Genomic DNA, 14,556 nt, shown 5'->3' on the forward strand with positions numbered 1-14,556 from the left:
CATTATCTATCTATCATTAATATCCATAAGCTATCTGTGTTATGAAATTCTGTTCAGTCATGTTGTTATGTGTACAAGTGGCAGAGGCAACAAAATGTTGCAGCACATTCTTACTTCCTAACACAGGTATTCCTGCTCAGGGTGCCAGCCAGGCCCTCCTTCATCAAGCCATTCTACAACTGTTTGCCACCATTCCATGGCTACTGAGCATGTGCAGTCCTCATAGGGTTGACCCAGTGGTGTGAGTATTTTTATTTGTTGGCCCTCTGCAAAACTCAGGGTTCCCACTGAGCATGCTGATACTTCTCTACAGGGCTTTTTCTTCAGCCGGAACTCAGTTCTGGCACCTCTCAGGTGGGCGCCATGGCCATTATAAGAGAACAAGGGAGGCATTTGTGGGGAGTTCCAGCACCTCTTTTTCTAGAAAAATAGCACTGCTCTCCCATTTTGGTTACAACTTTGTTGGCACTCAGCACATGAGTTCGCTCTTAGAAGGAGTGACATGAATTTCCAAAAGAAAGAAGACATCCAAATGAGGTGCTGCAACAATTCCTTATTTTTTTTAAAAAAAAACCCTACTTTTTCAAATGCTTAAAAAAAAATTGAAGCTAGTCTTTGAAAAATGTTCTGTGTATTTCATTTAGTTTCCATCCACCAGTTCCTCTTTCAAGGTGAAAAAAACCAAAAAAAAACCCCATTTCATTCTGTCTGGTTTTGGAGGCAAGAGGCTTTGGAAACCAGCAGCGGCTGCAGGAAGTTCTACGGTGAGCAAATTTGATTTGTTGTGAGCGTGGCAGAGCTCTTTCACATCCCCTCACGCCTCCAGTCTGGCTCACTTTCTTGAGGTAACTGAAGTGTTTCTACATGAGCCTCTGCAAGCCGAATTAAGAAGCTGCTGAAACTGCACCAGAAAAACAGTTTCATCCCGACGGATCAGCTTTCTTTTCCATGATGACTATGAAGTGAAGCGACATTCCAGGCCATGTACGCAGGTAGCTTTGCAATGCGCTCCCTCTTTCTGATGCTGACGCTGGAGCATACGTGGGCACATGGTAAGATATGGCTGTATCTATCTGAATGCCAGTGAAACGTGTGTGAAACCTTTATTTCTAAATGTTTTCAGGTAGCTAGACACAACTGTTAAGTTCAGGCTACAGCTCAAATTGGGTTAAATAGTACAACAACGGGCCTTATTCTCAGTCTTAGAATATTTCACACCAGGCTTCAGCCCCAACAGAGAAGCCACTATTAATCTATATTCGAACACTATATATCTATATTGGGGCTGAAGTTTCTCTTCTTCACTGAGTAATTACAGCCACCCTTCATATGTGAATTGGTGTCTTCCATATAATAATGGGTGCAGTATCAGAGAAGAGCAAGCAGAGTGTTAGCAGGATGGAGACATTATATAATGAAAACAGGCTGAAATGACTAATCCTGTTCATTCCAGTTTAAAAAACAGGAGAATGAGTGGCAATATGAGAATACAGTGCAGAGGGCAAATTAATATGGCTGATTGTTGAGGAGACTGGAGGCCTAACAATGTTGGAAGGTTGCAGGTACCCACACTATAAAACTACCCAAGAATAAGAGTTTAGATCAGAGAGAAAGCTTCTAACTATTAATCAGAGCATAATATTCTGAAATCCTCTCTCTGCAGTTGTCTGATAAAGTGACTGATAAATGCATCAGTATTTTATTGCTTTTAATCAGTCTGGAACTCAAGGTAAAGAAGCAAAACAACTAATGTTTTACAGGAAATGATTTGACTGTGGCAGCCATTGTACCATGCAGAGGAGAGACAAATGTTTGGAAACATCTCGTAGATACCTTCACCTTACCTCCATATGTTTTTATGGCCACTGTGAGCAGACAAATGGGAGCATTTTATAGAGCACTTTATCTTCAATGAATAATAAAACATTAGAACATGTGAAATGGCTCTCTATCACCAAAGGCTGTTCTGTGGTGTAGGTGGGTATAGTGTTGGACTAGGATCAGGGAGACCCAGATTCAAATCCCCCCACTGGTGTTGCCCGCTGGGTGTCAGTGATCATGGAAGAGCCAGTCACTATCTCTCAAGCTAACCCTACATGAAAGCGTCATTGAGAAGGAAAAATGGAGACGGGGAAAATCATGCATGCTTCCTTGAGCAACTTGGAGGAAAGGTAGGACACAAATGCAGCAAATAAATAAAGTAATGCCAGGTTGATTAACACTTTCATTTGTATTCAGCAGTGCATATTCAAGTATGAAACTACACGTTAAACCAGCAAATGTGTGTTTCTCAAAGTATCAAAGAGAAGTGTGCCCTAGTTCTTCAGTTCCCAAGATTTAAAAGAAATGTTTTTGCATCATTCTCTCTCTCTCTCTCTCTCTCCGTGTGTGTGTGTGTGTGTGTGTGTGCGCGCACATGCTTGTGTGCCTTTCAAATTTGCAAGTGGTCTCATACCATATCATCCACAACTGAAGGATTTGGACTGCTGGATGTTGAAGAGTCTTTGTGAATTTTAGGAAACCAGTGGCACTCACCTTCGGGCAGCAATCGACCTCGTCACGAATTTTGTGTTTTGGAGGCTAAGTCTGTTGATGGCTACCAGCCATGATGGCTGTGCTCTCTGCCTTCAAGGTCAGAGACAGCAGTTCCACCATTTGCTGGAAACCATAGGAGTGCTTGGGTCTTGATTGTAGATTCTTCTATTCAGATGTGGGGAGGGGAGCAAGACTTACATGAGGATATTGTTGTGGCTTTTAAAACGCCTGAACTTCGTAAATCAGATCAAGAGATTGAACCACACCGTGTCATTCCATTTATGCCTACTTGACCCAGGCGACCAAACAGTACTCTCTTCTACCACTTTTTGTGGCAAACTGGCTGCAGCCTGCTACTTCGTCTTTCCTCCTAAAACCACAGATTTACATAAGCCCCACACAAGTCCTTGTTCTCAAATTTCAGCCACACACCTAGTTCCATTTCCACCTTCTGTAGCTGAAGTTGCCTTGTGGTCACTGGTCAGAATGGGGTAGGTGAATCAGTTTCCTCATTTTTCCAATCTGAAATTTAGCATACTGCATTAGTTCATGATATGGTGTGTTTTTTTAAGTCACCATATAAATCCATCAGCATTTTAGTGCAAATTTATCATAATATGCCCACTTTTGCCTGTGCCTAATGTACACATTTCTGCAAAGTAAATTTCCCCGAATAGAACATGTTTCCTTGTGTTATTTTCACTGATGTATACATTCTTATGCACACTTTGCCCTGCTACAGTGGTACCTCGGGTTAAGTACTTAATTCGTTCCGGAGGTCCGTACTTAACCTGAAACTGTTCTTAACCTGAAGTACCACTTTAGCTAATGGGGCTTCCTGCTGCTGCCGCGCCGCTGGAGCACGATTTCTGTTCTCATCCTGAAGCAAAGTTCTTAACCTGAAGTACTATTTCTGGGTTAGCGGAGTCTGTAACCTGAAGCGTATGTAACCCGAGGTACCACTCTATATGCAATTTTGCTCACATTATTTGACTGGAGAACTGTGCTGCAAAATTTGAACTTAGGAAATTTGAACTTAGGATGTTGGCTGTGTTTCAGTTTGCATGCTGTGCAAATTAGGTAGGTTCACCTTTAAATGCAAACGGAATCAAATCCCCTCCCCCATGCCTACTGCCCCATTGACCACAGTAGGCATTGAAGAAGGGCTACCATTGGTAAGCGAGCTGAAGCTGCTGGGTTTGAAGGGTGCAGGAAGTGTCCTGGTAGGCTGTGAATTCCTGGGGTTGATGGAAGTTAGCTGCACCAGCCCAAAACTTTCAACATGATTTTGAAATATATACAATAGATAGATAGATAGATAGATAGATAGATAGATAGATAGATAGAACCCCGCCCATCTGGCAGGGTTTCCCCAGCCACTCTGGGCCACTCCCAATAGAATATTAAAAACACTATAAAACATCAAACATGAAAAACTTCCCTAAACAGGGCTGACTTCAGATGTCTTCTAATAGTCAGTTGTTTATTTCCTTGACATCTGATGGGAGGGCTTTCCACAGGGCGGGCGTCACTACCTAGAATGCCCTCTGTCTGGTTCCCTGTAATGTCACTTCTCGCAACCAGGGAACCTCCAGAAGGCCCTCGGAGCTGGACCTCAGTGTCCAGGAAGAATAATAGGGCTTAGCAAGAAGTAACTGTTTGACCACCCAGACTTCTGATAACAGACTTCTGATGCCAAGGTCCAGGTTTCTGAAATACCACATTCCCTGATACAAACCTGTCCAGGCTCTGAACTCTCTTGGTCCTACCACCCACTTGGACAGGGCCTTCATGGTGTCTGCTCCCAGACTTTGGAACTCCCTCCTTAAAGAAGTTAGATTGGCTGTGTCATTGCTGTCCTTCTGCTGGCAGGTGAAGACTTGTTCCAACAGGCCTTTGGGAACTGACTGGTTTTTTTTTAGGAAAGGGGTGTTGTTGGGATGTGTAGTTATTGTTTATGTTTTTAATGGTTCTTTTTATAGCATTTTGATTCTGTTAGTGTTTAATTACCTTTTAAATAATTGTCTTTTCTCTGTTTTTAAGCTTGTTCTGGTTTATCTGTAAGCCGCCATGAGTTCCAGTCTGGGGAAAAGGGATAGAAATAAATATACTAAAAACAATAATAATAATAATTTATAAATATCTTGGCTGTGATTAAACCCATAACAGATGACTGATGTCAATATTTTATGTCATATTAGCTTGCCAATCAGCTCTTCTCATCTAAAGCATTGCCTGTAGAAAGGTATTGCATGGATGGGAAAACCAACAAGACGTCAGTGAAATGATTATTGCTAACAATACAAAAATATCTGAGGTGTGTCAGGCATAATTTCCACCCCACTTTTTTCTTCCAGGGAATGAAAACTGCACTATTTCTGTCCGAAGGGGAACCAACTACACGATAAATGCTGGCGTTTCATTCAGTATAAAGTGCCCAGTGATGGATTGCCAAGAGAATCTTACGATAAATTGGTACAGGAACAGTGAAATTCTGCCTCAAGGACAAAGACACAATATTCTTTGGAAAGGCCATGATTTTGTTTTGCAATTTTTGCCTATTTCTAAGAATGACAGTGGACGCTACCAGTGTCGAGCTACTATGGGGGAAAGCATACTCCCAGGTCATGAAATACAAGTCATTGTACGAGGTAAGCATCATAAGCAATTCCAAGAATGAGGGCCTTTTTTCCAATTCATTGTTTTCAGCAACAAGCCTATGGGCAATTCAGTCAGCCTCCTGGTCAGTTGCCTGGTGCTTATAGCCCTGCGGTCATTTGTTTATGTTCTTGCTCCGCTCAAGAAATGCACAACAACACAATCAAGGTTTCAACTGTACATTGATTTTATTTCCTCTTCTCTAAGCACCTCTGGGATGCTCCAGGCTAACCCTTTCCTCTTATCTGTGTGCAGCGCTCTTTAGTACAGTATAGAAAGCCAACTGTCAAAAGGCCCAGCCATGTTGCACGCTCGGCCTCTCTTACAATGCTGGATCTACAAATTTTGCAATAGGCAACAATGGTCTGCACTGCTGCCCCGCTTCTCCATCTCAGCATGTTTAGCCCAATGGCAGCAGCTGAGAAGGATGAAGAGAGTGATTTGAAACTGGAGATTGAAAGGACCAGCAGCAGGTGAGCTCTCCAAGGCATAAGGGAGGCTTGGAAATCCAGCTGAGCTTCAAAGGAGTTGGGGGGGGTACTTGAAAATTGATCCTTTCAACATGGTTTCCTGAGCCTCCCTGAATCCATCTTTTCAAGTTCTGGTTCAGGTGGAGCCTGAATGGAGGGCATGGGAGGCTTAGAAAGGCCACCCCACACTGATACTTTGAATTTCTTTGGATACTTTGGAGCAAGGCAAAGTTGGATAGGGGCACATACACAGGGATAGGCTCATGAGAAAGCCTGTAATTTGCCACCACTCCAAAACTGCCACAAGGGCATCTGCGCAAACACCCATAATCCAGCACTGCTGTCTTGGTCATAGAATCATAGAACTGTAGAGCTGGAATGGATGGCAAGCTGAACTCTTCTGATGACACTGTGAGCCCGGGGAGGCAGCATAATCTGTACTGAAGTGTGTGACTGCTATTAGAAAAGGGACTTGTTTCCAACTGAGTTACGCTCGGAGTAAACCCACTGAAATGAATAGACCTAAGTTTGTCATGTGCATTAAACTGTTTCTAATGATGTGTATTAAATTGTTGCAACCTGCCGTGGAACTTAGTTATGAAGGGTGCATCATCATCACCTCAAGGACCGCCTCTCCCCATATGAAGCGATTCAGACCCTGTGATCATCATCTGAGGCCCTTCTTCATGTACCTTCTATGTGAGAGTTCCAGAGCTCCTTGTTTGTGGAATGCTCTCCTCAAGAAGGCTCACCTGGCCCCTTTATTACATATCTTTAGGCGCCAGGGAAAAACGTTTCTCTATAAAGCAGGCCTTTGGCTGATGAACATTCTATGTCCTTTAAAACATGTTTGGGAGGGGGGGTTATTGCTTTGCTTTTGTTTTAGTATGTATTTTGTGTTTTTCTTTTTATGTTGTGAACCACCCTGTGATCTTCAGATGATGGGAAGTATACAAATTTAATAAATAATAGCAGTATACATAAATGTTTTACTTGTAAGGTGTCTTGAAGGCCGTGCATGGAGAAAGGTATATCCAGTGCTTTTTTTCTTAAAAAACATTTAGGGGTAGATTCACAAAATGTTTAGGGGTATGCGTCCCCCTGCATCCCCCCCAGAAAAAAGCACTGGGTATATCTCCCAGAATTCTTTTTTGGGGGAAGTCCTGTTTGTTTAAAGTGGTATCATAGTGATTTAAATATATGGTGTGAACGTTGGCTAAGAGTTGCTCATTTGTTCCTTGCTTTGCAGTATTTCAGTTTTCCAAATCTTGATGGGGTTCATTGCAGAAAACAGTTAAACCCAAGTGCTGCAGTTACAAAATGTTCATCACACATCAAAGACATCATGGCTCCCTTATTTGCAAACAATGTGTAGAGCGGTAGCCTTATCAGTCATCTCACAAAAAATAGGCTGTCTAGTAGTGCAAAGAAATGAAACCTGTACAGAGTGCCAAACAGCCCATGCTGTAACATCTAAATGACTCAAATTGGTATTTGGACTTTCTGTGTATGTAAATTCATCAAGAGGGTCACATTGCCCAGAACTTACATTTGAGCTTAATAAATGGCCTGTATAAAATTGAAATGCTGAAACCTTTACAAAATAAAAATCCCACAAGAGGCTGAAATATGAAACAAGCACACCTAAGGCTGTGCAACTCTTACTATAGTGCATGGGTAGGCAAACTAAGGCCCGGGGGCTAGATCCGGACCAATCACCTTCTAAATCGGCCTGTGGACGGTCCAGGAATCAGCATGTTTTTACATGAGTAGAATGTGTCCTTTTATTTAAAATGCATCTCTGGGTTATTTGTGGGGCATAGGAATTCATTTTTTCCCCTTTCTTCAAAATATAGTCCGGCCCCTGCACAAGGTCTGAGGGACAGTGGACAGGCCTCCTGCTGAAAAAGTTTGCTGACCCCTGCTATAGCTGATCTCAAATTGACTTACCGTATTTTGCGTCCCATAAGACGCTCCGGCCCATAAGACGCACCTAGTTTTTTGGGGGGGAAATAAAGAAAAAAAAATTTATTTCCCCCCCCCCAGGTGCGGGGCTGGAAGAACCAGGTCGGGGAACAGTGGGAAGGCACACTCTGCCTCCCCGCTGTCCCCCGAGCTTGTGGGGCTGGCAATGGGGAGAAGTGCACCAGTCCTGGGAGGGCAGGCAGCTCTGTGCCGCAATCCCGAGCGGGGCGGGACTTAGCGCCCCGCTCGGGATGGCGGCGTAGACCTGCCTGCAGTCCCGCGACGGCAGGCAGCTCTGTGCCGCCATCCCGAGCGGGGCGGGACCTAGCGCCCCGCTCGGGATGGCGGCGCAGAGCTGCGCTGGTCCCAGGACCGCAGGCAGCTCTGCGCGGCCACCGGGAGCGGGGCGGAGCTTCGCCCCCGGCTCCCGGTGGCCGGGCAGAGCTGCGCTGGTCCCGGGATTGCAGGCAGCTCTGCGCAACCCTCGAGCTGGTCTCCCGAGGGTTGCGCAGAGCTTCCTGAAGCCTGGAGAGCGAGAGGGGTCGGTACGCACCGACCCCCCTCGCTCTCCAGGCTTCAGCGAAAGCCTGCATTCGCCCCATAAGACTCAGGCACATTTCCCCTTCATTTTTGGAGGGGAAAAAGTGCGTCTTATGGGGCGAAAAATACGGTACCTTAGTTTCAGTTCTCTAAGGGTTGAGCTAAATGTGACTTTTGACACACATAGTTGGGATACAGTACTTCTCTCTTTAAAAAACACACAAAAACCTAAAAATAGTCATAAGCCCCATCCCAACAACATCTGCATCAAAACTGAAGAAAGGGTTAGGGTTTATCCAACTTCTCCCCCATGATGTTTTCCTACTGAAAATTATCTCTCTCCCAAACTGTTAATTCACCCCAATGTTGCTATCTGATGCAAAGAGCAATTTCAGGGAGGCAATGGAAGGATGGCACAGGTAATGCCATTGTGTGGCACATGAGGAGAGGTCAATACTCTCCTACCCTGCCACTTTCCCAGCCAGAATTAACACCTGTTCCTTCACCCCACCCTTATGACTGCTATTAGTCTGTTTTATGCAAGAAAGAAAAAAGAGAATCTCAAGCAAAGAATTCACAGATAAGTTTAATATCAGGTTTACTTTGAGGCTGAGTTTCAAGTCTCTACTTGTACTCTATAAAACTGCTTCCCTCCATGCACCCAAACACTTGGACGGGTGTGTGTGTGGGGGGGGGGGTTTCACATGATCCTCCTCCCAAGTATTGAAAGTGAATGGGGGCTGAGTGAGCTAGCCCATCCCCTGCTGCTGCTGTGCCCAGTGGAAATGAGCCAGTGTGGTATAGTGGTTAAGAGCAGTGGACTTGTAATCTGGTGAATCAGGTTTGCATCTCCGCACCTCCACATGCAGCTGCTGGGTGACCTTGGGCTAGTCACACTTCTCTGAAGTCTTTCAGCCTTACTCACCTCACAGAGTGTATGTTGTGGGGGAAGAAGGGAACGGAGACTGTTAGCCGATAGAACGGAATATCTAATCTAAACTCTTCTTCTTCTTCTTCCTGTCATCCATCCTTTTGAAGTGTGTCTCTGAGTAAGAGAGAACCCTGACTAGGTCATGGCTTCCCTCCTCATGGAGTTCTACGCATGTACTGTATATTGGTCTGCTTGTAGAGGCTCTTCTGACATGCTCCAAATGCAGAGATGGTGTGTCGGCAGCTACCCAGCATGCAGTTCCATGACACACCCATCCTTTCAACTGGGGCTCAGGGCAACTAGGGCTCTAATAACAGGTTGAAGGAGCTGTTTTGGTAATGAAAACAGTATGGGGGGGAAGCGTGAAATGTTCCCCCCTCCAGGGATCCTCCTCCTTGCTGAGTTCAACAATAGCTACATTGAGACTGAGGAGGAAGATGATGGGCTGTGCCACCCCGGAGTGAATGTTAGTAAGAAGGCAGGCAGGCATGAACTGGAGGAGAGCAAACTCAGATTATTGGGGCAGTGCCTCATTTGCCCTTATTTGCCTCATTTCAGCATCTTCTGCCCTCCTCTACAAAAACACTGATGAATTCTGGATCCTCCTGCCTACGCTGTAGTTTGACCCTCATTGTAGCCTCTCTGGCTTTCTAGATTGCATTAAGAACATTTAGAGATCATAATGTATTGTCAATGACCCTTGTGAAACCATTCTGGATCAAGCAGATTACTTCTGTTAGGAAGCATGCTATTTTTATTTTTATTGACTTTTGAATGCTCTTTCTCTTTCTGAGAATGCTTACTTTTAAACAGTGTTTAACTTTTACCATATTGGTTATTTCACCCCTGTTAAGTTAACTGATGGTGAATTCTGCTTTGGTAGGGGGCTGTGTGGAGATTTTAACTGCTCAGCTCATTGTATATGCTCAATGATTAATAATTGCATTGCTATATTGAAATATAACATTATGTTGCTTTGGCATTAGGACAATAGCAAATGTAAATAGTAATTATAGCAACAACAACAACAATAATAATAACAGATCACAATAAAATAACAGAATCTGAAAATGCTACTGCAGAAGATAATGAAGCAGCTGGAAAGGACACGAAGCTGATTATTTATTTCCTGTCATTCCTGGGACCACTGTGCCTCTTCATTTTGAGCTGCTTGGGCCTGCTGTGCTGCATAAGGAAGCATCAAGGTGAATTCGCTCAAGATCTCTCTAGTTTTCCCCCTCTTTTCCCTGGGCTGTCTCACTTCTGCTACTCAAATATCTTTTCATTTCTCATATTCCCAGGGCTTAACCTACCCACAGGCAGAGTGAGGCAGTTGAGTTTGAGTGTTACAGAACTGCAGCAAATGGCTACTTCTATATTTATTATGATCATATTTTATTCTTGGGGCGAGGTGTTTGTGGGGGGTTTCTGCCTTATGGGTCAAAATAAGTTGACCAATCTCGGGAACCACTATGTGCCTTGACCGGGGTGGGGGGAAGTGGCGCCACCCCCATTTCTGTTCTACCTGAGGATTAAAAAAAAAAGTGTCTTGGGACCGCTTCCGTGACTATCTTCCAAAACTCATAGTCTTGGATAAAAGCTACTTATTTTAAATATTTATTGCCTGACTTTCATTATAACAGCATAGCAGTTTTGGCCTATCCATAAAATTTGGTAAGGATTTCCTTGATCCCCTTTTTATGAGACAGGGCATTTTCACAAGCTGCGTTCTTGTTTTTGTACAATGAATGTGATGAACTATCCAAATGTTGTTCCATCAATAGCCGGTGTTTTTCTTTTCCTTTCCAGTGAACAGCAATAAGGGCCCATCAATCTCACAAAGTGAAATGAATGTGGTAGGTTTCTTCACTGATGAGCCTGGTATTGAATTTCCAAGTATGGTACTTAAATGCCCATAAGCCCCTTTCAGGCATTCCGTCCCTGTGTGCAGTAATCACATGAGCTGAGGCCATGGAGAAGTGTGTGCTAGCTTTCCCCTACCTCCCTAATCATCACCCACCTCCCTCCATGAGTTGCAGGGTGACTGTGTCAAGCCTCCTGGACCCATGGAAAATATTGGTTCCAAAATGCACGGAGAGCCCCACAAGTACAGGAGGCTCCCTGATTCACATGGATACCACCATGAGGTGAGAATAATGAGAAGGGGTGAAGCTAGGGTGCTCATCCCTACAATCCCCACGAGTCAAACCATTGGTCCATTGAGCTCAGTATTGTCTGCACTGAGTGGCAATAGCTCTCCAGGATTTTGGGCAGGATTCTTCCCAAGTCCTACCTGGAGATGTCAAGAATTGAAGCTGGAATCTTCTATGGGCAAAGCAGATGTTCTACTATGGAGCTACAGCTCGAATTCCTGGAGAGGGCTAACGTGTTATGTTCCAACCCCTTCAAGATACATATAAAAACCTTCACCTCATGGACTTTGCCACTTAAAGGAAGCAATTTTCATTCATGAACACAGGAAGAAAGCTCAGCCTTCAACTTAAGTGGTGTTTAGTTGTGTTTTAAATGCTAGCCATCAGTTACATTGCACCTTACTGAACTACATGGACAAATTCTGCCTCCCAAGTTGCTAATAACCTTAACCAGATAGTGTGAAACAACAGAGGGAAGAAGGGAGGGAGAAATATGGGCAAATGTTCTTAGTTTTGTGCAAAGCTGGGTTTTTTGCTCCAAAGTTCAGCTTTTTCTAGACTCAGAAGAGGTCCAAATGAGGCATCATGACTTTAGCCTTTGCATGGCTGATCTTTCTTTTGGGAGCACAGACTCCCAATTCGAGTTTTCCTGCCATTGCATTGGGAACGGGACTATGTTTGGGACAAAGGACTAACACTCCTCTTCTATATGCAATCCCAATCTAGTTCACCCTGATCACTACCACACTATTTTTTAAAAAATCAACCATTTGATTTTTTAGCAAGTACTGAAGACATGAATAGTGCCACATCTCATTTGTGTCTAGCGTAACATCAAAACAATACATAATCTGATGAGTGTCAACTGCACTTCTTTTAATCCAGGTGCCTTCGATGTTATCCTGGGTATTAAAATTTAAAATGGCTTCTCCAACCTGCTACCCTGCTAATGTTGTTGGACTCCAACTCCCATCAGCCCCAGCAGACATGGCCAATGCTCAGGGATGATGGGAGTTGCAGCCCAACAAGGCCTGGAGGGCCAGGGATGGGAGAAACCTGTGATTTTAATGAAGGCTTGAAAAGCGACGTCTTCCCTGAGGTTTGAGCTGTCCACGTCTGACATGGTTGTCGTCTTTGCTAGCTAGATATGTGATTAAGATACTGCACTCTTTCATGAATCTATTGTACTCTTGTTTCCCCCACAGCTTAATAGCAATGCAGATGCCCAGTGCAGCAATGTCTCCCATAAAAAATCTGCACTTCATCAAGCTGCTGAGCCTTATGTGCTGCAATTTCCAGATGATGATCCCATCTACGGCAATCAATGCAATTGCTGGAATGCCACCAGGGCACCACCCAAGCCTACTTGTGATGAATGTGTCTCCAATACCCAGCAACTCTTACCACAAAAGAAGGAAGCCCTTATTTATGCAACACTGAGCTATGGGGAACCTGTTCAGAGACATGAGCATTCTGCTGAGACGGAATTTACAGAATATGCTGCCATTGGACTGAATCACTAAATGTGGACAACCGCTCATCGTTTAGCATCATATAGCTTCTTCCACTGTGACTCTGCAAGCTTTCTCACCAGCTTCACTCTGATAATTGCTTAGTGCATGGGTATCGCACCATCTATTTCCACTAGGAGCATGTGTTCATTCATTGATGCTATTTATTATTTTGGGGTTGTTAAAATGACTCTCATGCTGATGTTATCTATTCTGTTTTCATAAGCTGCTCTGCAAGTCCTAGTTTCCAGAAACCTTGATCTAATCAAACCACATTACAGTTGGTTGCATAAGCAGCCTAGCTGTTTATTACTAAATCCCTTCAGCAAAGAGAGACAAATCCTGCAAGCAAATCCCCATCACTACCTAGCTTTCCATAGAATTGGATGGTGAAAGCTGAGGAATACTACAACAAAAAGAAAAGAAAAAATATTCTGAGAAACTGTCAACTTTTGTTTGCACTTCCAGTTTACTAAAAGACTGCAGGAGATAAGGGGCCCATCCAGACTTGCATTTCCCCCGCTGCTTCCCGCCACTAAAACCCAATCTTTACCACTGAATCGAAGCAATAAGGTTTTCTCTGGATTGATGTTTGTTCTGAATTAGGGCTAAAGAGCAGTTTTTCCAGGGGAAAGTGGCAGAACAAAGACAAAACTGCTTGGACTCATGCCAGGAGAAGCTTTCTAGGCATGGGGCAGGCAGAAGTGTGGACATGCCCTCTCAAAGCACTTCAAAATAGTTGCTATTTTCGGGTGGGATTCAACCACATGCCAAAAAATTCAGGTCACGCAGTTAAAATGATTTGGAGCTTCTGCATAACAAACTCCCTTCCCCCAAAGACTGGACTTTTTGCAATAAGGGAAGTGACGGGGAAATTCATTGGAAAGTGTCCACAACATCATCAAACTTCCTTGCAAATGAGAATAAATGCTCATTCAATCGCCAGTGTCGTCTAATCTCCCTGCCAACAAGTTGGGACGAATGCCCAATAATCTGGTCATCTGGAAGTGTGCTCAGTGAGTAGAATGAATGTATACGTTTTCTATTGACTGAAAGCCAAATTAGCAGAACTTTAATCATGTATTTCATTGATCTCATCCTCAACTAGGGATATCCCAAGTCAGAATATTAAGCAAAAGAATTTTGAGGCTAAATGAACCAATTACTGTATAGATTATAGTAATTATCTCCACTAGGAATGAACTGGAAAAGAACGAGATGTGTACAAGAAATTATGGTTGATAGATAAATGATTGCTGCTCACTGTCGCTGCAGATGCTGAAATGGCTGCCAGCATAGTTCACAATGCAGGATGCAGGTGGCGCTGTGGGTTAAAACACAGAGCCTAGGACTTGCCGATCAGAAGGTCGGCGGTTCGAATCCCTGCGACGGGGTGAGCTCCTGTTGTTCAGTCCCAGCTCCTGCCCACCTAGCAGTTTGAAAGCACGTCAAAGTGCAAGTAGATAAATAGGTACCGCTCCAGCGGGAAGGTAAACAGCGTTTCCGTGCGCTGCTCTGGTTCGCCAGAAGTGGCTTAGTCGTGCTGGCCACATGACCCGGTAGCTGTCTGCGGACAAACGCCGGCTCCCTCGGCCAATAAAGCGAGATGAGCGCCGTAACCCCAGAGTCAGTCACGACTGGACCTAATGGTCAGGGGTCCCTTTACCTTTACCTTTATAGTCTACAAACTGGCTTAAAAGGTGGTGGGGTGAGGAAATTCATGGAGGTTAGGGCTATCACATGTTCACAGTGGCTGTATGTGTTCCTTTCATGCTCAGTTCATAAGTATTTGA

At 44.1% G+C, this 14,556-nt stretch overlaps 1 protein-coding gene across 3 annotated transcripts; it reads left to right on the top strand.

Moving 5' to 3' along the window:
• The first annotated feature begins 755 nt into the window (after positions 1–755).
• On the top strand, positions 756–14,302 carry BTLA (B and T lymphocyte associated). 3 transcript variants are annotated; one of them, XM_083498737.1, is made up of 5 exons: positions 756–1,052; positions 4,893–5,186; positions 10,143–10,304; positions 10,909–10,955; positions 12,458–14,302. In XM_083498737.1, the coding sequence occupies exons 1-5, from the start codon at positions 983–985 to the stop codon at positions 12,773–12,775; spliced, it is 891 nt and encodes a 296-aa protein (XP_083354863.1). In that variant the 5' UTR covers positions 756–982; the 3' UTR covers positions 12,776–14,302. The 3 variants fall into 3 exon arrangements, with proteins under 3 accessions (XP_083354863.1, XP_083354865.1, XP_083354864.1); XM_083498739.1 differs by having other exon boundaries at positions 10,182–10,304; XM_083498738.1 differs by having other exon boundaries at positions 10,161–10,304; positions 12,458–14,301.
• Positions 14,303–14,556: the final 254 nt, after the last annotated feature.

This window comes from Podarcis liolepis (assembly GCF_965112155.1).
Source record: "Podarcis liolepis genome assembly, chromosome: 4".
Classification (NCBI taxonomy): domain Eukaryota; kingdom Metazoa; phylum Chordata; class Lepidosauria; order Squamata; family Lacertidae; genus Podarcis; species Podarcis liolepis.

Coding starts and splice junctions, on each gene's coding strand:
- BTLA (XM_083498737.1), top strand. CDS start 983: ATGTACGCAGGTAGCTTTGCAATGCGCTCCCTCTTTCTGATGCTGACG. Junction 1,053..4,892: donor GGAGCATACGTGGGCACATG/GTAAGATATGGC, acceptor TTTTTCTTCCAG/GGAATGAAAACTGCACTATT. Junction 10,956..12,457: donor CACAAAGTGAAATGAATGTG/GTAGGTTTCTTC, acceptor TTTCCCCCACAG/CTTAATAGCAATGCAGATGC.